This window comes from Cygnus atratus, chromosome 7 (genome assembly GCF_013377495.2).
Source record: "Cygnus atratus isolate AKBS03 ecotype Queensland, Australia chromosome 7, CAtr_DNAZoo_HiC_assembly, whole genome shotgun sequence".
Classification (NCBI taxonomy): Eukaryota; Metazoa; Chordata; class Aves; order Anseriformes; family Anatidae; genus Cygnus; species Cygnus atratus.
The window spans coordinates 37,119,743-37,145,104 of NC_066368.1; the positions used below are offsets into that span (position 1 = coordinate 37,119,743).

Genomic DNA, 25,362 nt, shown 5'->3' on the forward strand with positions numbered 1-25,362 from the left:
TTTTCTTCGTAACTCAGAGCTTCTTCCTATTGCTTCTTTCTGTACTTACCATCTCAAATTTCTCACACATGATAAATACAGTACTTCTACGACTACTTTTTCTTTTTTAAAAAAAACAAGTTGTCTTATCCTTCTCAGGAATATTCTCCTCAGTGAAATCTACTCAACAAAGAGTATTCCTATCTTTACAGGCATGACAAAAAAATACATTGAAAGAAATATCCAAAATATCTGAGAACGTTTAACAGAAGTGATGATCACCATACACCATGTAAGCATGCTTATGGACAGTTTCGTTTTTCCTTTTGCAACAAATACTTTAAGTTTGCCCACTCATTCTGCCTTTGGGTATTTTGGTTTCAGCATAGTGCTGTTTTTCTGACTCTTAAAGAAGCAGATAATTTGAAACAAACACCTCAATGGCCCCTATTTATTAGTTGCTTCTTAAGTTTTTCCCCTTTTCTATTCCAATCATTTAATTAACTATTGTCCAATTTTCCTACTACAGTCCTTAATACACTATTACCACTCAGAAACAAACTTCTAAAAAAAGCAGTTGACAGACTTCAGAGGCTGTTTGTTCATTACCCACAATTGTAGTCAAACTGTTGTATTCCACTGCAGTCAGTTTTCCAACGATGCTTTTCTTCAACATGCTCTTATTCTTACCAACTTAAAAACTCTCAAACAAAATTTCAAGTTTCTATCTCACTTTTTTATTAGCACTTTTTTTTTTTTCCAAAGGTATACCTACAAGGTAACACAAGCTGAGAAGTTTTAATAGGAGTTTTATTCTTGGGATTTCTTCCCTGCTTATGTTTTTGGAGAGAACCTACATTCACTTTGAGTGTTCAGAGCTCTGAACTTACTTATTGCCCCCCTACTTCTCAGCCAGCACTCAGGCTTCTTGAATTAGTTTTTGCTTTCTCCTGCTGTAAAATATAAAAATATATTTGCAGCAATACTAAATGGAATATGAAATATAAAAAATATTCCAATTAATATTGCTGCAAAATTCCAATTAATATCGCTGCAAAAAATTCTTCCAGAATTTTAATTTTTGGTTTACATTTAAACTTTTCCCCCCATCCTCAAATTTTTTCTTCTGCCAAAGCTTACAGAATAACAGCTTCTTCTAAGATTTCCAGAATTCCCTTTTCTCTCTCTCACCCTCCCATCCCTCATTTTAAAGCCTTTTAGTGATGTTATGTTATTCATGCACAACTGTTTGAAGTTTCAATCTTACTTGAAACGAAAACTAGGAGATGACAACCCTTCTGGAAACAAATTCAATTCCAGATGGCAACTGGAGCTGAATGAGGCTCCCAACTCAGAGCCAAGGTAAAGGGATAAAGCTCACTGACAAAATCTCTTCAGCATAAGGAAGGAGTATTGACATATAAACTTCTATGTTTCACTGCTTTAAATCATTTATTTTTTTTTCAGTCACACTATACGGGTTCTGCGCACTTCCTAGTGTAATTATTGAACACCTTGACTTCTACACTAAAAGACAGTTAGGTATTTAAACAGTTTAGAAATAAATTTGCTGAGGTCAAATAGGTCATTTCAAAGAGAGATGGAAATGAAATCCTAGGCTCTTTGAACATTTCAAAGTTAGCAATTCTGAATTTACCATGTGCGCTCGCTTATAAGCCTCTGCAATCTAGAAGTAAGAATTTCATGACTGTACTAGTAGTTGCAGAACTCCCTTCAAAAAGTTGACCTCTACTCACCTGTCATGGAAGAGATTGGTTGACCCATGGGTCAAGCAACAGTTTACTGATACAGAATTCATTTAATTACTTGGTTAGAGCTCTTCTGATACAGTTTTGTGTTGCTGATTTTTTAAATATCAGAAGCAAAATTGGCTTGATGACAGAGTAACAAACTAAAAAGCTGTGAAAGCTGTCTGTATTTAAAAAGCATTGCCATTTCAGAATTACAATTCTATATACAATAAAGTGCACACAATTTAGATTTACTCTATTGAGAAAATGTTTTTCTACAGAAACATTTGACAAGACATTTAGGGTTTATAAACATGAAGACTTCAGTAAAAGACCAGCCGTATTTCTTCATAGAAGCCAGCTATGGTAGGTGAATTGGGAACACATTTAAAGGATCACTCTCTTTTTTCATAACCTTCCCACCGCACTTGCACATTAGAGTACCTGCCATAAGCAAATATCAAACAATTTTGGTAGTTTGAGTCCAACTCTGAAATAATAAAAGCAGCAACTATTTTGTACAAAGAAGCAGCAACCACTAGTATAATGCTTTTTCCCTTTTTATTGGTGGTGGTGAGGAACCTTTGTTAATTCATAACTTAATTTCTTCCAAATGTTCATTTAATGTTATCTGGCAGTAAGTTTTAATTATATAGGAAATGTGGAAGTTAATAAGCCAGGATCATTAACAAAAAGGTTATAAATACAGTTTGTATATTTTTAATTATAGGATTTGTACATCTATCACACAATCTAAAAATATACACACAAGTATATACTTTATATACTTCTATACAAGTTTATACTTTTATACAAGTATTTTGACGAAAGGCATGTTTTACTTGTAAAAAAATCTAACTATACCTCAAACCCAATTCATCATTACTGTTCTTCATTGTACTAGCCAGAAAAATTATCCTTTTATAAAAGAAGCTTTGCCTTTCAATCCTTTATGGACAAGCTTCCAAGTTCCTACAGGATAAACGTGGTTAGCATCACAGAATAAGAAGGTCCCTTTTAGCTCTCATCAGGTCAAATAGTGCACTTCAAGCAGGGCCAACCTCAAATTTAGATATAGTTGCCTGCAGACTCATTCTGGCCCATAACAGAAACCTCCATGGACAGTGATCAAAGCCTTTGCTAAGCAAACTGTGTTTAACCATTCTCCTTGCACTTTTTTTCCTTACCATGGCAGGCCTCCTCACTGCACCTAGGGACCTTGTCCTTGCCTCTTTGCTCTTTTACTGTACATCTATGAAAAAGGCCTGGCTCAATCTTCCTTAAAAGCCTTCCTCCCCCGCTCCCCTTACCCTTTTTAGGCAAATTATGGTTGTAACTGTAACCTTAACAAAAAGTATGTGAAAAGAATGAAGAGTAAAACTTCAAAATTGATCATGTCAAAGATATACCAAAAAACATACTCTGGGAAACACAATCACATGAATACATTGAGTAGCACTCATTACAAACATAGGAGACAGCACAGAGCATCAAGTTAATTCCAACTCAATATTTGAAAGAATCAATTATTTTTAAGGAAGAACAAACCTGGGCCACTTTAACAGAATTCTGAGTAGAGCCACCAGCATGATATTCTACTTTGAACTTTTTCACAAGTTCTTCAAATCTATAAAAAAAAAAAAAAAAGGAGGAGGGGAGTTAAACACTACAATTTCTTTTGCAATAGAAAATACAAAGAGCAGGAGATAACATCATGTTATTTGCAAACAGGAAATTCAGATCCATTAGCTGTTACACTTGGTACAAGCTGGAAACATTATCTAGACTTGGTCCAAATAAGAAAATAGCATGTGACTGACCTGAGTCCTTTACCTTAAAGTTGCAAGTAGAGTAAATAACTGAAACAAACATTATCTGAAGCAAAAGTGTGATTGTAATTAACTTTTAAATTGACAAAAATATATGCTTGAATAAAGGAATATTATGACACACAGACATTCAGATACTCATCCCTTCACGTGAACCTAGAAACAATGTGATGTTAAGTGAGAAGAAACAACTGTGCTGTGTTTCAAGTTTTCATGTGAAATACTGCGTTTTGACAGGTGAAGGACTTCTGTGAACAAATCTAGCACTCTGTTAGAATAGGCAAGCATCTCCTGATGAGCTTTCAAATTTTCAAGTCATACTGCTATGAAAGCATTGCATTTTCTGGTAGCATATTATTAGGTTTGAACAACAAAAGGAAACTTGAACTTTTCAGGGAAATATCTACCCTCGTATTTCAGATCAAACTTAAGAGTTAAGACCACCCAGATAAAATTCTATCAGACACTCCTCCTTGCCTAAGATACATTTTGCATCTCAGATCACAGTTCACCGTATCTTGAGAATCAGCCTTTTCTCTAGTCACAAGATATAGAAAAGACAAGTGTCACAGGAAAGGAAACCAGAATAAAGGAGTTGGAGAGACTGCAGGGAAGCTGAGCACAAATACCACATCATGCCTTTAAGTTCCAAGCATGCTTCAAAATGAATGGATTAAGTAACTGGATTGACAACCTCAGAAGACATTAGACTCAGGAGGAAGTACTCCTGCAGGCAAACTAAAAGGTTTACAGTAAAAATCTGTTTGCACACTTGAGGGTCAAAATGACCTTGAGATCAACCTTAATTAATAGCATAGGTTTTTCCTTAAAGTCCTTTAACACTAGATGCTTAACTTTAACAATGAAGCTTGCCCAGTTAGGTAAACTACTTTATTTCAACATAGCTTATTGTATTTAACTCTATCATCTCTTAAAACAATGACATCTTTATTTCAGACACAGTAAAATTGAATACTACCTGCCAAACCTAGTTCTAGTTGCCAACCCCCCACAGCCTGAAAAACCTTATAGTATCTGAACAATATGCTCTGGGGACAGATTTGTCAAATAATGACTTAATTTAAAGGGTTTTGGTTTTCAATACCATATTACTCATAAGAGCATTTTTATTTCTACAATACTTCCTATTTACAATGTTTGAATAATGAGCCTCTCACCCTAGCAAACTACCGATGGGCAGGCAATTAGAAAGAACCAAGAATTAAATTACTACATATGCTTTTCACAGTTATCCACACTACTAATTATCCACCAATTCTATGTCAAGCAATTGAAACCTCAAATGATAGCAAGTAGCTGAGAGGGGGGAAAATAACAAAAACAACAAGTCTCATAACAATTGCTTCTCAAAGACATACAAACCATCATGAACCAATTAAGTGTTTTGACAGTATTTTTTCTTAAATTTAATTGACCTTTTCAACCAATTTGAGTGTGTGCTGCCCAAATCCCATGGTAATTTTTGCATTTTTATTCATCAACAAGCATACTAATTAGTACTTTAACTCCTTTACCTAAAGGCATCTAATGTTTTCATGTCTGTATTATACAGTGGCACTTTAAACTTATGCACTTAGTATACTTTAATGGATGACATACAATAGAAGCTCTAAATTTACTTGGCTATGTATTTAAATATTTCATTTTGCAGTTTGAAGAAGCATCGAAATAAATAAGTGGTATCTGAATATGGAAGAAAACGATGGAAAGAAATAGCCTTAAAATACTGTTCTTAATGCCAAGATTTCAAGGTGACAGCTACATGATCAAAGAAGCAACCTCAACAAATTTTACAGTTATTAACAGAAAATGAAAAAATGACCACTGCCTTCTGCTATTTCAGACTTAATGTTAAAAGGCCTAACTCCTTTTCTTTGAATTAATATAGTAACTGAACACCTCTAAAGAGCCATTATATAAAATGGAACAGGGTTCATAAAAATGCAAGAAAAGTACTTTTGCTGATCATTTGCTATGACCTATCAAAACGACAATACAAATGGTATTGTTTTAACCCACAAGAGGCTGATAACCAAATCATATCACATATGACCTCAAAATTAAGACTGCCAATAGCTTTTTATCTTAAGTATATGAAAATTTACGTATTTTTCAAAATGTCAGTAGCTGGCACAGGAAGCGTGGGAAAACTGACTTTGCCATTATCTGCTGTATGTCTGACCTGAAAAGACAAGACTGTGTCACACCAGCACGCTTCAGAAACATGGCATTTGCTTTTATAAAATTCTCTGTTTTAAGGAAGGAGGTTCAACTGGAGAAACTTCTGAGGCCTGCGAATGCTGAACAGAGCTTGCGTGTGTGCTTCAGGAATAAGCTGTTATCACACGTAGGATAATCCAAGAAAATTAGAACCTTATGAGCTAGACTGAATAATATTTTTGTTTCGTGCCCTACAGGTGTTGGTCTTTCTGAATATTTCTTAAGGGTCTGCTACATCTGAGAACTGTGACCTTTTGCCTGACCTAGCAACATACCGTTACCTTAAATAACAGAATAATAAATTCCGCCATCAGCACCACAGAGGGGGCCCCTGTTTTTGGATGTGTTGACCACATTACAACATACTTAAAAAAAGTTTACGTTTGCAACAGCATGTGTTTTCAGCTGTGATACTGTTGATCAACTCTAGCACTGACTAAGGAGGATATGTTAATGTTTTGCTCAATTATACTGGAGACAATAGCACTTCTGTCAGTTGCTCCCTCCCCCTTTTAAAATAAAAAAAAAAAGATTGACTCCTTGAACTTGATGCTGAAAGGTGAGCCTTTTCAGTAACCTGACTTCTGAGAGCGCTAATGCCTACGAAAAGTATGAGAAGGCAACTGAAGAAGCTGTTATATAAAAAAAATCAGTAAGAACAGAAACAAGTTGGTTTGTTTTTTTTTTAAAACAAGTTATACCTCCTTACACTATAGGAGATGGAGGCTTATTTCTAGAAGGCATGGATGGCTCTTACAGATGCCATATTGTGGCCTCAACCAAACCAGAGCCAGCTGTTAGGACATCCCCCCAGAGAGTCCTCCTTCCTCCCTCCTTTTTCATCACTGCTGACAGTTTCACCACCCTGCCCATCATTCACCCATTCCCAGCATCCCTCTCCATCTCTCTGGGTCCTCTTCCCAAACCTGCTATTCCTTCTCCTAGCATTTCTTAAGATGGAGCATTTCATTTCTCATACTGAAAAACTTGCTTATCTCTGTATCTAACTGCTTCAGACAGAAAAGTCCCTCCATGGTGGCTCTCTCTCAGCTCTCTCTTTACCCCTCTCCTAGCCCCCTTCTCAGCCACTTGAAGCAGAAGCTGCCCCCCAGTCCCAAGGCCCCGCAGAGCATTACAGCACTCAGCGCACCATCCTTCATTCCGCATGTTTACATCTACAACAGCCCTGGGGCACAAAGCAGTCAACACAAATACCTTTTCTCTCAGTAACCCATCATACCATCCAAGGTCCAGCTACTAGCATTTTCTATGAATATTAGCCCACCTACTTTAAATCTGCCTTCAGACCACCTTTCACCACAATGTCTACAGAAGTCATCAGAAAGGCTGGGTGATTTCCTGAGGCTATTCTCCAGCGTAATGACTGGTAATCCTCTCCTGGATCGATACCCATCTCTTGTGGCTTGCTTCATACACCGAGTCTGAAGCTGTTCTGAGCTTGGACTGTCTGCTTGTTCTATGCTACATGACGACAAATGGTCATGTTTGGCTCACCATGCTTTCAAAACCAAGCTGGTAATAAAAATAAGCATATAAAACACACCCTACAACTGAACGCAGACAACCTAAGGAAATGGAGTGATAGTAAGGAAAATTAACAGCCTCACCTTTTTTTTTTAATTTTATTTTTTGACATATTAGTCTACAAAGCAACTCTTTCTCAAGAATTAAATGGCCATAGATTGCCAAAATTTAACTGCCAGACCTCTGTGAAAAACACTTCTGATGCATGTCAGCAGCTAGTTATCTGCAAGAGGTAGACAAATGTAAGCTCTGTTTTTTCCACTGCGGTATGCTGCCCTGGATATCTTTTGATAGATCATCTTATTTCCTAAGATATAGACAACAGCATACCTCAGCAGAAAAAAACAGCTAACACAAAAACATCTAGAAAGGAGGGAAAATTAATTTTTGCCCTTTTTGCTTCTGTCTGCCAGATGACATGAACATAAGGAAAAAATCTGGTTATTTTGAATAATGCTAATACAGTATTTCCAGTGGGTTGTATACCTTTGTTTGGTATTAGAAAAGCCTTCAAAAACATTAAGATGTAAATCTCTCAAGTAATCAAGCAAAGGCTGCAAGTTGCACATAACTCTTCTATTTCTTTGGAGGTAAGTTGGGACTTGGGAGGAAAGCTTTGCTAATACCTCTAGAGAGGAAGGTAGTCTAGGATTTGGTTTACTTTCAAGCTATTGGATGAATTTTAATTAGATTTTAATTAAAAATCATAATTAATGGTGATTTTGACACATTTCCCAGATATTTATTTTTAGTTGCAAGAAGAGGTCATATTAAGATATGGCTGTAGCTGAAGTGTTCAGCTGTGAGGAGAACCAGACTAATACGCTGACAACTAGATGTTTGATCCTTTTAATTGCATTTTTTTAAAAATCTACTTAAATCTTCACATTAAGTAACCTGTGACAGAATGTCTATGAAATCACGTCATAAATTAAGAAAGAATTATGTGAGCGAACATCATGCTATACAACCTGCTTTCATAATACTAAAAGATCAGTAAAACTACATAAGAAATTCCATATATATATATATATATATATATTTATTTTTTTTTTAAAGAAAGTCTCCAAGAAATAAATCAACAAACAACTACACAATGCCAAACCTGCAACCTGATTGCTTTGCAGGGCACGGCAGAGGTAGATACACATACATCTGGACAAGCCTGTCGTCTGTCACATTCTCCGTTTCATCAGAGCCTGGGCCAGTGCCAGCACGATGCAGGCAGCCCCATCGCCAGGCAGATGGGGCACACATTGTAGCAAGACAGCTACAACAAGACAGCTCCGGTCGGCATTCATAGGCATGCTCAAGCCCTCATAATTTGATCCTAAGTGAAATGTAATTCTCATTTAAGGAAGAGGTCTACTCTCAAGATTCAAACACTGTACCTAAACCACAAAATAGTGATTTTTTAAACAGAGAATACTGCAGGACAAATACTGTGGGTAAGAAGAAATGCAGTTCATACTTTAAAGAGTGTGCCTAATTTCTCGTAATTGTACGACTCAACGTTCAAAGTTTGAATCCTATATAGGACATACATATATATATATGAATGAATTATTTCATCCCTAGTCTTTGACAAATAGCCCATTAAGATTGAGATGCAGATATAATTGGTTGTTCTGGCTTAAAACTGGGCCTGAAAGAACAAAAATATTACCTTTAAGAAATGAGGTACAATCACAGAGGTACATGGCAAAGCTTTGTAACAGCTGCTTGGCAATGCCTGATTTTACCCAGACCTAGTTCTTCTCCTTATTAGCTTGGCAGAGAATTAAAGAGTTCAGGACTGGGTAGAGGAGTAGAGGGAAAGAATGAAACATGCTAAAAAGGAAGTATTGGAGACAGGTTAGCACCACGGACATTCAACAACAGAAAGCTAATGTGTTACGAGTATGACTGCTACAATTCAGTATTGCAGATTATCATATTTTTCTCTTATATTTACAAAAGTTCAGTAAACAGTGACTCTTCATGGAATTATTTACTGTTGCAAACTAGAATTTCACGTAAAGTATTTTCCTAATCACCTCATCCAAACAAACAGCAAATGAAAAAAGCCAGTAATTCCAACCAGGTTAGGATTATGAGTACCAAATGTTAATATATGAAAGAAGAAAAAAATGCATAGGCAAATTGCAAGATTCATAGCTTTGAAATATTTTACCACAAATGCTAGTGAGGTTGAAAAAAATGCACTTAAATGTCAGTTTGATAAAAGCCAAAAGAACATTTTCCACATGTGTTTGCATTTAGGCATATTGAAACAAGATGGAAAAAGTAACAGTCATTCAAACGTAAGGTTAAAACATCGGCTCTTAAGGATCATGATTTAAAGACATTTCTCAAAGTATTTTTTTTCCTTTTCTCAGCAAAGAGTCAGGCAAATTTATGCAAGTGTTCGTGAAAAGACCCTCTTATTCCAGATTATCTGGATATCTTCCCTCTACATTATCTCAAAAACATACATGATTATACCCAGAAGCATCAGCCACCACAAGGCAAGTTTTACTGTCGATATTTTGAAACACTGTAGGAAAATGAAAAGAAAAACTATACCTCTAAATTATTAAAAGATTAAATTTCTAAATGTTGCTGAACACCACAGATATGTTTACACAGAGTTCATTCACTAAACTTAAAATATGTCTATTATATGTGATTATTATAAATATAGGTCAAGGAATCTTGACTAAACTTTCCCTCTAGTCAACTTCTAATCACAACGCTTAAAGAAAAGTTTCAAGCTGAACACAGGTAACCAGAAATACTATGAAAGAATTTCCATCAATTCACTAGAAGTTAATGCTTTTTTGCCCCTCTACTGCCTTTCTGAAAGATCTTCCAACGATCAGCTAAGATTGCAAAATCTTGCAGGTACATCCATGGATCCGCACCACAGCATCATTACTGAACACATCGTTACAGAACACTGTAGCCAGAAACAGCTCCTTGCCCTTATACATAAGCACTGAGGGTCAGAAAACATTTCAGGCAAGGCAAAGTATGTAGCATTTACCTCCGTCATCCTTGGATGCACCAGATTATGTTCTGGAGCAGTACAGAACAAGGTCATTTCCTTTGTTATTTCTTGGCTCTATTACAAAAACATTTACACTTGCTCCTGATGTTCCCTGTATACTTTCCTAAGATTGTATACATTCATACTGCTTTGAAAAAAAAAATTGTATCATTTTGCTTGATTCTTGTGTTATGGGAAGAATACATGCTTTTTGAGACCTGCCTGTAAAGTCTTCATGTCCCAATTTCCTTGCTAACTAACCAAAGGAAGGGAAAGCTGTTTATCAAATTAGAAAGTAGCATATTCCTTCATCCTTTAAATAGCAATAACTTCGTCTGTCCTACATTAAAAATGCAGGAAGACAATCAACACAAAGCTTTTGGAAATAATACTACATTTATAAAATTAAAAGCAATTTAAAGAACATAAACCTAATTATGCAACAATCACATGAGACCACAGTAGATGCTTCCCACTTGGCACAGTGGAGACCAGGTGTTAACTGTCAATAAATCTTTAGTGAATGCTAATTGAAACTGCTGCTTAACAAACATCAACTTACTCCAGCTCACGTCAAAGTGAAAATTTGTTTAACTTAATAGAAAATTTACCAAGAATATTTTAATATTAAAAGTATTCAGTCAAACAAGGGACCTTAAACCTTATCTTTGCTACAATTTAGACTATCTAAAGCTGCAGTGCAAATCATACTATGCTGCCTATAAAGAGAAGACAAAAAAATGTGTTCACATGTACACTTGGCAGAGAGAAATATTTTACTATAGCAATGCAGTAACTTCGTAATTTGTATTTTTATCTATAAATACATCAAAACAGTAAAAACGTTAACCAAGTTGCAAAGTTTGGGTTTTAATTCAGAGTCGATAAAATATCAAAGTTTTGCAAGCAGAGCTATTCCAAAAACAAATTATAAACTAATTGCTTCCATACATCTCTCATATTAAGAAGTATTTGTCTAAGTAATATTCTCTTTCTACTAACACTAAGTTCAAAACAATAGTGAAAGTTGCTAACCACAATCTAAACCAATTTTATGTTTTTACAATATAAATGTTCCATGTCAATTCAGCTACAGTACTAAAATATCTATTTTTCTTCATCCCCTGTGCTATTTTCAATTACTTTAAATTAGGTATCCAGTGAGTATATTTAAACCAAGAAAACATTAGAAAAACATCAGAATATTTCAGTAGTTCAAGATGACACTATACATTCACTCTAAGCTATTAGCATGCAGTGAACTATACTAATTGTCCTCAGGAACAAGCAGGAAGACGAGCCCAGAAAATCCTACTTTGAGCACAACCAAATGGTAAATGCCAAGTAAGATTTCTGTTTTCATTCTCTTTGACCTCACTTCTTCTCAGTGCTGCTCTGCCTTGAATATTCCTTAGGACAGTCACCTACTGATAGCAGGCAATAGCACCAATTTAACTCAAAAACACAGGCAGTATTTATTACCTCAAGCATGTACTCATACCCTCCAAACACATTTCCTTTTTGTAAGCTTTTGATAAGCATATAATCACATGTCCAAATCTTCATTTCCATTAGAATGCACTGCAGAAGGAATCAACTGTTTATTGTCAACATCTTAAGCACTGGATGGGAAGAACTGTTTGGAAGGACTAACATGTAAATAAGTTGCTTTCACTTTTGGAGAAGACAAAAACCTGACTCTCCTGCAAGCCAGGAGAACTTATGCTGATGGGATGACATCTGAGGACTGGCTACACAGAATAGGCTGCTACCCAAAAACATGCACCAATTGCCTACTGGGGAGGCAAGTAAGGGAGAACCTGCAGCGCCAGCATGTATACTCAAAGTAGCTGTAAGCAAATGAGTTGAGGGTCTGGAAGCAGTCTACCCACAGCAGCCTGGAGTTCACAAAGGTTAATTCTTCCTGCTAAAACAGGAGGTCACTTTTCCCACACAGAGTTCCACACAGCTCCAGTTAAACCAACTCTGACACTCATGCTAGCTTATTTAAAGCTATCTCAAGTGCTTTTACCACAACACTATTGCCTGCAATGTAGATGTATGCCAAATTTCTAAAACATAAAATATTTATCTTGACTAACCCAGTGTAAGCCCTGTGGGCTATTTAGTAGCAATAGTATTCTGTTAATATCACAATCATTAGACTTAACTGGTTAAAACATTTTCTACAATGATCACAGCAATATGAGAAAGATGGGTTAAAATACTATAGGCTGAAAGCCCAAGAGATGCTAATAATGCAAAGATATTTCTCTGAATAACATAAGATATAAGGTCACCTTTTATCTCAATACTCTGTTGATAACGAAAAAGCAAACCCAAACCACTAAATAATCAATGGAGAATAAAAATTACTAGATCCAAAGGAAACATCTGTTGCCATCAAAACACAAAGCCTTTTCACACATGTAACACACCTTACAAAAGGAAGATGTGTAAACAAAATGAAGGTAAACATATAGACTGTAAGTAGCATTAGAGGTACCAAAGGTGACAAGAGGACTTGACACTGAAGCTGCTCCTTAAATTATTTCCTTTATAGCATAGGTGTTTTGTTGTTTGTTTTTTTTTTCTTTTTGGTTTATGTCTTTACATAGCTTTCTTATAAACGGATCATTTGCACTACTGAATTCTGGAATTTCAATAAGGGAGAAAAAGGAAGCAACTGGATTAACAACTTTCATCAATTACCCTTACATTAAGCTTCTACTTGCGTGGTGATATTTTCATACATGAAATAAATCCTCCTGTGTTGTATCAACAGAAAACCTTCGTATTTGGAGAGAAGAGGAAAGACTAGGAAATGTGCATCAAGGGAAAGACTAGGAAATGTGCAAAGAAAAAAAAAATATATATATATATTCTTCAGCAAGAACCAAACAAAGATGCTGGATAATCCTTAAAAATAATATACTGAATGTTGATAAATTTGGGCCTCTCTCAAGTACACAAGCCTTATATAAGGCTTTATATAATGAAAATCAACTAGATAACATTTAGATTTCATGAAATGAACTATGTGCCGAATCCGGAAGCAACTAGGTATTTTTCTATAAAAGGTGATTTTCTTCAATTAACCTTTTTTTCTAAAAAAATTAGGTTACTTATCAATATTCCAGTATTTGAGATTTTCATATACATTACAATTTAACAATAATAATAATAAAGCGCATGCTTATTCTAATATGGAGGTAATAAGTCTCCATTTCAACATATTTTCAAGTCGAAGCTTTAGTTACTTGACAATATCTCCTGCAGAGATTAGCCTATTATTATTTGCTACAGACCCTCTCAGAAAGCAAGAAGCCCATTTTCTCCAGATGACTCATTAACAAGCACAACAGAATGAAGTGTTCCAGCCTGAAATGCCAGCAGCTAAAAATAACTCATCCCACAGCCTATGACAATTCAGTCCAGCTCTTCACTCTAAGTACAATCTCAGAGGGTCACCTTTTGGAAAAAAATTAGCATATGAAATGAACAGGGGAAAAAAAAATATAAGTCACAAGTTACAAAAAAGCTGCAGGGGAATAGTAGTGCATAAATCATTTCCAAAAGCAGTGTTCCAAACAGCACTAAAAGACTAATTCCACAGCAGAACAATAATTATTCATGGACTGAAAGGAACAACCCAAACATTTGACCCAAATACGACAACCCTCTGATAAACCAGTGATTTCAACTTCCCCCATCTGTGTATACCCTGCCACTCTAAGCAGGAACAAAGCACGTTTAGTGATACCCTGTATTGCTCTTCGCGCTATTATTAAGAAGCTTGTGGTCAGCTATTAAGTTTCACAGAATCACACCAGCTCCCGTTGAACAATATTCCTAAAAAGCAGCAGTTCATCAAAGTAGTTGTGCATGAAAGAATTCCACCCCCACCCCCCCCAAAGGGGCTGGAATAAATGAGAAATAAACTTTCCTTACCCTAAACCCTGCAAAAAACTAATTGCCCCGTGTTTATGAAGTACCAAAATATATTGTTGAGATGGAGAATTGGGAACCCAGCTGTTACCAAACATTGAGGTTTCACTTCCATGTCTGGAAAGCTACTAGAACAAAGCACCAGTGCATAAGCACCTGGTAGTTAACTGCCACACAGCAACCATTAATTTCATATCAACATTTTCTTTACAAATACATTTGCATTTCCTTCTTCAGCAAGATAACTGACCTAGTATATAACAGAGAAAGACAACACAATATACCTAACTTAAAAATATTTGACATTTTCTCATGTGACATTTTCATAAATTAGAGAAGCAGGAAATAAAACTATGCATTTTTAAGTTGTGACACCACTAACTGAAAAGCATCAGCTAAAGTTATAATTTTATACAGAATCAAACTTAATCTCAGACTTGGTCCAGAGGTGATTATCCTGTGCTGTTCTACAATCAATATTTATTTAACAGTCAGGTCAAAACATGAAAACTGGACTAAACCTGAACAGCTGCAAAAAATCACTTTGTCCATTGTTCACAGTACAATTAAAATGTATCAAAATCTTCTAAGATGAGAGTTCATGAGGACTAGCACTGATGAAGCAGAACTGTAAGATCCAAGGACCAAACAGGAAATAACTGGGATGAGGCAGCAGTAGCACCGAAGGGCTGGCACGGAGGAAGAAGAATCTGAAGTTAACAGGCTTCAAAATGTAAAAATCAGTCAGTAACATTGCAGCAGCTCGGGGAGCTGCAGGAGCAGGAGGATGTATATTCTTCTATAATATAGTAGTAAGGATGAGATTTGTTAGATGTAAGGAAAGAGTACTCTTTCCTACTTAGTAGTAATAAAGATCTCAACTGTCAGGTCCAATTTTGGCAACCTACTCTGAGATGAAAAGCAGTTTAGAGAGTTAAATGGAAGGAAAGTAGAATAAGAGATTATAACGTGAAATGTAATAAATATCGAAGAAACTGAGTTAAGTTCAGAAAAGAAATATTTAGAAACACAATGGATAAATGAAAAATGAGTCTTAAAAAAATCAAAGAACAATTTTTCATTCCCCTGCAGGGCACAAAGGCAGGCCCTGCAGGAATGAGCTTAAAAGTAAGTCCCAGATGACCCATTACAGAAAGCTAACCACATGTAGGAAGACACCCCACGTATGAGGGAGAAGCTTTCACTCACATTTTGAGAACAGTTAGACAAACTTATTATGGATATTCCAGCTATGTATGCTTACCTTGTTGCTATAGAATGGACTCGAGGCTCATACCAGCCCTCTGTTTCTATAATTAACAATACAGGAGAAAACTGAACATTTCTTCAGTTTCCTCACCTCTAGGTTGAACATTCCTTTAATCTTCAACATGTAACACCACAAAACTCCCACAGGAAAGAAACCAACACACAAGACTACAGCAAAGGAGCTCACCACATTGCATTTGAAGAATGCAAGTCAACAGCTCAGTCCATTTCAAACTTAATCTTTCGTGTTAAGGTCACAAAAGACAATGAGTACTCAGCTGTTCAAGAAATCAGGAAACTACTTCTTTCAAAGGAGTTCTGCCGCTCTCGATCAGTCACTTAGGCAAAAAAAATACATTTATCTTACACAATATCAAAAGCAATTAGCACCTCACAATTAAAACACTCTTAGAGACTAGCCTAATAAACATTGTACTAATTCTGGTGGAGATCACTGGGTCATGCCTTAGAATTGTGGCATGCAGGTTATCACCTACAAGAAGCATGGCAAATCACTGTTTCTTTGCTTCAAGTTATGAGGAAATTTGCTGATTGATTACAAAGATACTTGCCTTGTTGCTAACCTACTGCTAAGAACAGAAGCTGTTCCTGAAACAACTTGACTGATTCCCAGCACCTCTTCTACTTCTCTATGCCACTTAGTCTATGAGAACATTACAGTATCTATCTCTGTGTGTGTCAAAAGGTGAAGGGGTCTTCATAAATCTTGAAGATAGGAATTTTATCTTGAACATTCCAATGAGGTTTATAGCTTTTTATTCTTTTCTAATAGGAAACAAAACTCAGCAATTTCTGTATTAACGGACGCATTCTCTTCCTTTCCCTTCTGAAATATAGAGAGACTTCAAAAGACTTCATAACCCAGGAACCCAGTAAATAAAAATTTATCAAACATAAATAGTTCATTTTTGCTGAACTGAAGGCCAAATTCCTTGAAAGTTTTTATACAGCTTCCTCAGGTCCTTATGGGATCACAAATGTCTGCAGTACACCAAGAAGTCATGGTTAATCAAGTTGTAAAAAAACGTATTTCCCTCTTATTTTTATTCACTAATTAGATTGTAAAAACAGCCGAAGTATAAAAAGGCCACCCTGAAAATCCTTTCAGAGATTAGACCAGACAAAAAAGGAGATTGCCGACATGCACACTGATCCCGATGGTCCAGCTTGGAATGACCAACCAGTGTTAGCGAGAAAATTCAACTTTATACTTAAAACACGCCTGAATGTTTTCTGTTATAGAGCTATTATTTGTACTCAGACCATACACAAGACAGTAGAAATGAAAATGCATCAGATCAAAGAACAAACTGAACTGAAGCAATTTGCACCAGAAAAAAACAACATGCAATCCTTTTTTCTTTTGTTATGCCGTGTAATACTTTGGGTAAAAGCACAAAATTTCTATTAAGGTGGATTAAGATCAAAGATTAAATGCAATTTTATATTTTCTATTTCAATCCCTAATGATTTAAGCTTAAATATATACACACATATATATGTTCTAAGTAGGTTATTATAAGAGTCTCCGTGAAATGATAAATTCAAAATTAGAGTTTTCAGTTTTAATAAATAGTTTGATAACACAATGAACTCTTTAATTTGTTTGCTTGAACAGGACCCTTTCCTAGTGGGTAGGAACAAAGCAGCTTTGAATTACAAACAATGCCCTGCAGTCAGTAAAACTCATGAGGTATTAATTTACAGTTTCATCTGTGATCAGTTAAAACTGTATGTGAAATCTTAAACATCTTTAAAAAAAAAAAAAAAAAACACCGCAAATAGCTCAATAAGATATTTTTTCAACAGTGCTTTAACAAAAACCATACAAGATTAACTTCTATTGTCAAAACAGAGCCAAATGCAAGTTGTGTTTAAACCCTGCATCCTAGTATCCAAATAACACCAAGAGATTTTGTTCTTCAATAGTATCTAAAGAGCTGATTCAGAAGTAACAAATGGAGTCTCCAAAACAACTTTACTCTGATTTTTAACTCACAATAATAATAATAATAATAATAAAAACTAAAGTACATTCAAGTCAAGCATCAGGAAAAAACGTGCGCACGCTCATGTGTGTATAATATATCTAGCAATATAAATATACAGGTTTTTGCTACAGTATATAGATCTGTATCTTCTCTCTCTATTTAACAACAGATGGCAGTGAAAATCTAGTGGAAATGGATTGGTCTAGAATCAGAGCACTGTCAGTTTACATTCTTATGTTCCTGATCTCGTCTTCCGATAGTTTAAAAGTGACTGTGTTGTGGCTTTATGCCATGTTCGAAGGCACAACAGTACGTGCAGAACTTTCTTTTGGGGGAGACAATTTAGCAGTAATATGTAATTGTGGTCAATTGTGTATACTGGGAACATCTGGAACATTTACATTTCTCTTAAAATTTGAGCTTTTATTTCTAAAAAGTAACTTTTCATATGTTGAATTAGCTTAACTGTTAAAGACTGTCCGTTTTACAAAACATTTTCTTTAATAAAGATTTTTATTATTAATTTCTCATTCATTATTGAGGGAGATTATAATGTTAAGCTTTAAATAGAAATCCATTATGAAGTCCATCTATGTGAACATAGAAGACTTGAAAACATACGGAAACATTTCTAGTAGTCATCATAACTTGAAGTAGCTAACACTCTTCACATTTAGAAATGGTTGTTTTAAAAATACAGGACTTTAAGCCATCAGTCCTGAGTGTAATTTACAACATTAAAACACTTTTCACTGAAGTTTTCTGTTTTTGTGTTTTTTTTTTTTTTTTTTTTTTTTTTTAAATACGTAAGCACAAATGCTAGTCAATTAACATAGATCATGACTTAACTATTGTATTAGTATCACAGAGCAATTGTGGAAATGACTTACGTGCTACTTTGCAATAACTTGGAATGAGAACTACTGGAATGCTCTACAGAATATTCTCATGCACAGTGGCACATGAAAATGAACCTCCAACACACAGCAGTGTATTTTTATTTCCTGTATTTATTAATGTATCCACAAATGTATCTCATTTGACTGATCTATTCTGGTGTGGCAAGAGTCAGAATTTAAGCAAGATGACTAAAGTTTAAATTATAACACAACCCAAAATTAGTTTGTAGAAAAAAGTTAGGAAACTCTACTTGTGATGCACACAAACCCTATGTTAAACTCCGTCTGAAGTTCAAAGTCAAACACATTAGAGATAGGAAGAGCTGGAAGTAAGTCTGGCTCCTTTTTATCCATGCTACTTTATATTTCATCTCCCCATTAAGCTTTTGGCCCTACACCTTCTATATACACACTCTTTATGAAGACAGAAATATATCACAAAATACTACTGAGAAAGTCAGTAATTTCTATAGTGAAGCACTTGCATTCAAGTATAAACAAATGTATTTTCATAGAATCCCACTGAGACTAAAGGTATAATTATCCTCTTTCTGTGGGAGCAAAGTTAAGAAAAATGTACTCACTAATTATGAATGCTCAACTCGATATGCTTAGGATCTGTTTTTCTCAATATTCAGCTTTATCTAGTACTTAATATGTTTCAAGTATAACTCCCATTTATCTACTTACAGTTGTATGTATTCAGCACATGAAGAACATAAGCCAAATGCTTGGAAAAAAAATCACCTGCAAATGTTACAAAATTTACATAGAAAAACAGAATACAACTTTCCAGGAGAGACCTCAGTTCTGCTGTAAGGGAACCCTGTCATCACTTTCCACCATGTCTTCTTCCATTCATCTGCACCTATTCCAGCTTCCACAGTGCATAATACCCCATAGACACAAGCATCTTTTCATTACATCACAATTCTTCTCATATTTTGCTCTGACCAGTTCTATGTAAAAAATAGCATATGACCATAACACTGGCATAAAGATAAATACTTGTTATCTAGATTGAAAAATTTAAGACAATCACCTTAGTGGAGATGATGGTAACTGCCTGTATAAATGTCACTATTCAGTTTTAATACAAATTAATGTGCATTACTTCAAATCACTTTCAAAGACAATGATTAGGCATATCCACATGAAAAATATTCCCAGAGTAAGATCTTGACTTGAAAAATTATGAACACACAATCATCATTTCGTTATTGGAAATGATACTTGACTGCACATTTGTTAATCTAACTTGTAGAAAGAAGTATTTCCAAAAAAGTGCAAGGTACCACTTGAGAAAGACAAATCCTGAAGACGTGAAATGAAACATACGATGTTCAGAGAAGTTCCAAAGGCCGTTTTACCTGCCCAGTTCAGTTTCAGATCCTACAACAGAGAAGTCAAACTTGATTGGGAAAGATTATTGAGTTAAATCATTCCTTTACAAATTAGAGAGCTCTAGATTGGCTGCCTTGCACTTCTGAAAAAGTGAGCTGAAGTTGCTGGTGTTCTCATCACATGATTTTCTTTTTATACGCCTGGTAGATTTAGGACAGGAATGCAATAGCCATGGCAGACAACCATTAATGCATCCCATATGAAACTTGAATTAAGGTTCTGGAAGACAATTAAGTACATTTTCTACAACCTTTACTGCAAACCATCCGGATTTAAAAAGCTTTTAAATACAAATTTTATCAGAAGAAATCCTGAACATGGATAGATGAAGAGCACATGTATAAAGAAAAAACTTCAGATCACAATTTTCTACACCTAAACAGGCACAATCTTTTTAGTTCCCTTTTAAAGGATGCATGCCACCCAGAAGAGCAGACACTAGTATAGCTACTGTTTTCTATGTGGTCTCTTACTCTTGTTTTCCAGTAAGCTTCTTCAAAACCTAACTGTCCTCCTGCATTTCTCTAGGACCAAAACCATCTGAAAACTTATCATGCTGTCCTTTTGAGCAATATGACTTAATTTATTATTCCACTTAGTTTCTACCTAAGATCTTGATTTATGAAATACCTGTTCAAGTCTCTTATTCCCCATCCGCTTTTAATTTTTAAGTTTTAATAAACTGCTTCTGAGAGGAATGGGTTTTTTCACGACTGTATCTGGAGACCTTGCCTTATTTATTTGCTGGCTTTTCTCTTTCCTTTTGATGTTTAACAATTTTCTATTTATCTGGTTAAAGTGTTTATTTGTGAGCATTTTTGCAAAACTCTATTAAGCTTTACATAGCATCCGTATTTTTGAAGTCGGCTGCACCCCTGCAACTCACAAACTTAGAAGATTCCTCAAGTGGCAGACTTCAGTAATTTCTAAGCCTTACAAAGAAGAAGGGAAAACAGAGCATGCAGACAGCATCTGTGCACATATTGCAACATAAGAGCACATGGAAAAAGCCCTTATGTCCAAAACAGCTATGATGAGCAAAAAGCAGAGGATGCTGTAGCTGTGCCTTCCGTCTTGAAGAGACAGCATTCTGCTGAACCCAACTTTAGAAATGCTCCATTTAAGTGCCAAGACAGGACCAGTACTTTATTCCATTTCACAGGGATCACAGCAGCTTGAAAGTAGGCCTCTTTCCCTGGTGCTTAGCTTCACTGAAGTGCTTTGCAATAAAATTCTGACCAATGAAGAATTTACCTAGAGAAAATAAGAGCTCAGCTGCTAAACAGGTAACAACTTCCAATTAATTTCCAAGCTGTCCATTCCTACCCCTCATACACAAGCACACCCCCCCCTAACTTCAGGTATGTGCCCAGCCTTCAGAAACTGAATCTTTATTTGCTACAGGTGTCCTGTGGCACATGCTATGAAGCAATACACAGGCACAGAGATCAATGAATTTAAATCAATTATAACAGCACTTAGGCACAATTGCATCAAAAGGATTAGCTTATTGGAAGATTTTCAAATCTAGATCAGAGTGCTGCTAGAACACAACACACGGTAAAGGTGTGTTGGGTGAAGGTGTGGTTGCATCTCTCAGAAGCAGTGTTTATTCTGAACCCAAAACCGCATCTTCAGTAACAAAGACAACTTGATTATATAATCACTTTTCATTTTAGTTTGGGGCTTTTACTTATTAATTTCTGCTTTAAAGCAAGGATGAAACTGTGTGGTATCCATTACAAAAACACTGATTTGCGACAAGCTTTTATATACATTTGGTATTTCCTAATTTTGATATTCCCTAATGGCAGTTGCAAAACTTCAGCCACTGGTGAGAGCAGCAGCAATGTTCAAGTTGTACAGCCAGTTAATCAGGGTAACGCATTTACAAGTCTGAGCAGAATGGCAGCTAGCTGGCCACTAGCTTCCAGTTTCCTTACCACCAAGGGCATTGTAACTTTCGGCAAATTAAATTCACAACTAATCACTTAAATAACATTAGAAGTAAGACAATTGCCTATATTAGATAATAAGGAATTTGGAATAACAACCATGAACTGCTTAAATGTATTTACATTATCAGTGGTTCCAGCTCATAACAATAATCTGCTCACAAAGAACTAGTTTCAGTTATACTTCCCCATGGAAAAATAAAATCTTTTGCAATACATTATCAATAAGAACATATTTATGTACATTCTTCAGCATTGTGACTTCTTTTACTCCCCCTTATTTGAATGCACCTTTTTTTTTGGTTAATACAGTAAATCTGTTGTATTAAACCTGAATCTGATTAATGCTGCACTGTATCAAGCTAAGTAGAATTAAATTAGTGTATAATTGATTAGTGTGTAATTGGAGCAGAGCTGTAGATTTAACAAACTTTAATTAGGATGGCTTATTACAGATAATTTAAGTTATCATAATATAAAACAGAAAATAGAAGTATTTGGTTCATCAAAAAGCTTAACAAGATCAGGTGGACAACCTCAGATTAGAGACACACAGAAGATAATGCTTTCAAAGTTCTTTAAGACAAGTAGATCATAACAAGCTAAGTCCCTTAAAGAAAGGCAAATTGCTAATTAACCTTTTACCCTGGATTTCCTAAGCAATTAGACTATTTATACTAATTTACTATGATAGACTATTCTAATAGAAGAGGGTAAATCTACAATGCTCTAAATTAAACATCAAAATCCTTTTAGCAAGTGTGCAATATTGCCAGAGTTAAAAGAGAAAGATTACTACGATTCTCAAAAATGAAAAAGTTACTTTCAGGATTGAAGTGTACAAAGCATACACATTCACTAAAGCAGCATAAGGAACTAAGTGGCAGCATCTAAGCTACCAGACTTTATCCATGTTTTCTTAATTCTCCTTTAGATGGTAACTCCAGTCTAGACTGAGAGAAGAACTGTACATTCCCCTGAGTACGCTGCCACAGTAATTACGTTCATTATCTTGCATGCTAACTACAAAGATATAATAATCTAGCAGTGAATAATTCATACATTGTCAGGTCCCTCTATGATGTTCATTAGAAATTGTACTACATATAGTGCAAGGTGGAATGCAATTTTTTTAAAGATGCATTTAACTACATAAATAAATTCTTTAAGTCAACTCATATTTACCTTCTTAACCATTAATGAATTTAGCAAGCGTTGGAAACATTTTTTTTTTTTTAAATTATTATCTTATATATTTAAAATGCATACCAAGCAGGGGACTTGAACAGCCAGTGGGCAACTTCACAGATAACCATAAATCATGATTTTAAGAGGTTAAACCTTAAGAATTCTGATTCTAAGTTAACAAGAAATGAGTCAAAAAGCTTTAAAAATGGTCACTGGTCCTTTTCCTCCTCTCCATCCATGATGCTTTTTTTTTTTTTAAAGACCAAGATTAAAGTACCATTCCCTCAGTTTTACCTAAATACTTGCTATCTTCATCTTACAGAAACTAAACAAACATCTAAGTAAGTAAACAAGTGAAAATAACTGACCTACGTGTCTACTATAAGCAATAATTACAGTATTTTTCTTTTATGAAAACTAAATTCAATATACCTATTTCTAAGATTTGCCTCCCATTTTCACCTGCTTTTTATAATTTCTTTTCACTGAAGCTGCTGAATTTAGCTTGGAAAAGGTAAAATGAATGCATCCTAATTCCATTTCAAAAATCACTGCTTCAGGTTTAGAACTTCCTCAACTTGTCTAACAACCCACACGTTACTTTATTCTCTGAATCAATGTACTTAATATATTCTCTGAATCGATGTACTTCAATACCTTAAACACAATAGGGTATAGAGGCTGTTTCATCATTCCCCCACCCCCCCGTCCAACTCGATACTGGTCACTCCTAAATCTTTTCACTGATTACAGTTTACTGATGGCAGACATATTTTATACTCAACGCAAGTTAGCACCAGTTTTGTTCTCTGCATACATGAGGTATGAAGACTGATGAAATTCAATAATAATAATCACAGTTGATCACAATGTTCTCATTTGCTTTTTGTATGCTGATTATGATCACTTTCAGCAAGTTCATTCACACTAAGGAAATACAAAATCAATATTCTGTTTAAGAAAAACATGAATGATTATCCAGCTTCATTAGCCCATGTAACAAATATGATTTGGGCAAAATGAAATGCCATGTTGACACTGATACAGAAGTTAATACAAGAGCAAATACACACCACTCTTCAGCATCAAGAAAATACTTAGTGGAATTAAGTGGTTCTCAGCTCTTCCCCATTTCCATGATCATTAATGGGGTAGGTGGGGGGGGAACCACCTGCAGGTGGCTCAGTCCTATGCAACCTCATTAGGTTCATTATTATTATTAATTTCATAGTATTAACATGAGTAAGAAACTGGGCATTCCCAAATCCAAGTCCATTCTTCATCATTTTAAGAATCCAAGACGCGTAACAAAAAGCTCAGTACCAAGTCATTCAAATTCACTTGTACACAGAAAAGTTTAAAGTTTAAGAGGACTAGATCAGAGATCACAACTTAAGGGAAAGAACTAATACACCAGTTCTTACTGTTAACTGCTTTTTGAGGAAAAAGAATTAAGTGCCTGAAGTGCTCAGAAATATTCTACAACACAACACCATTTATCAATGGCACATACACTTTGTAGTCTGCAACTGACATTGTTTCAAGCCTGATATCATCTACGTTTGTGCAATATCACTTTCTTTCATCTAAAATATAAACAGTGCAAATTCTAGCATGCAGATTTCAACCTGGCCAGTGTTTGCTAGTTCCACAAAACTAGCCATAGGATTAATAGTTTACCCAGAACGATATCACCAGGTGTAAAGGTTCAGTAGCAACAAGAGCTCGAATTTTACTTTTAACCTACTTCCCCCGTCTTTCTTCTCGGGTACATTCAGTATCTGACACCTTTTCCAATGTACCTGTATCTGAAACTTCTGATTTTTTTCTATGCTGTATCACCACTATCTTCTTCTGAATATTATACCAGCATACCACCTTATTCATTACAAGTGGAAAAGCTTCTTATTTAGGACGTTTTAATAAATAGATACAATGCTTGCTAACTAAAGCTTCAGAGCACACTAAAAACACAAAGAAATGCGATTGTTAAATGTGACAGTATGAACACACTTTTACAAGAAATCCAGAAATCTTCAGGTATGTTCAATTTTCAATGGCTTATAGTGAAATCAGTCCCCAAACAAATTGTGAGAGCCCTTTTACTTCTTTCCCAGCACTGCTGCCTCTCCATTATCTACTTTATTACACAAGTACTCATGCTCCAGTTGGTCTCTAAATAAATCATCCTCCCGTAAGAGAAACTAGTTCCATACTTAAATTACGAAATTTAGATCAATTTTCTGGTGCTTTAAATCAATATAACTGATGGGCCAATTTCAAATCAATTTGATGCATGTAATTTACAATAAGC

General features: G+C 35.3%; 1 protein-coding gene across 6 annotated transcripts in view; it reads right to left on the bottom strand.

Moving 5' to 3' along the window:
• The window catches only part of ADK (adenosine kinase), a 291,598-nt gene that overhangs the window by 210,438 nt on the left and 55,798 nt on the right, over nt 1-25,362 (bottom strand). For all 6 annotated transcript variants that reach the window (XM_035543036.2, XM_035543028.2, XM_035542992.1 and 3 more), the window contains one exon: nt 3,279-3,357. In XM_035543036.2, the coding sequence (XP_035398929.1) occupies nt 3,279-3,357 (79 nt within the window). The remainder of the gene's footprint in view (nt 1-3,278; nt 3,358-25,362) is intronic.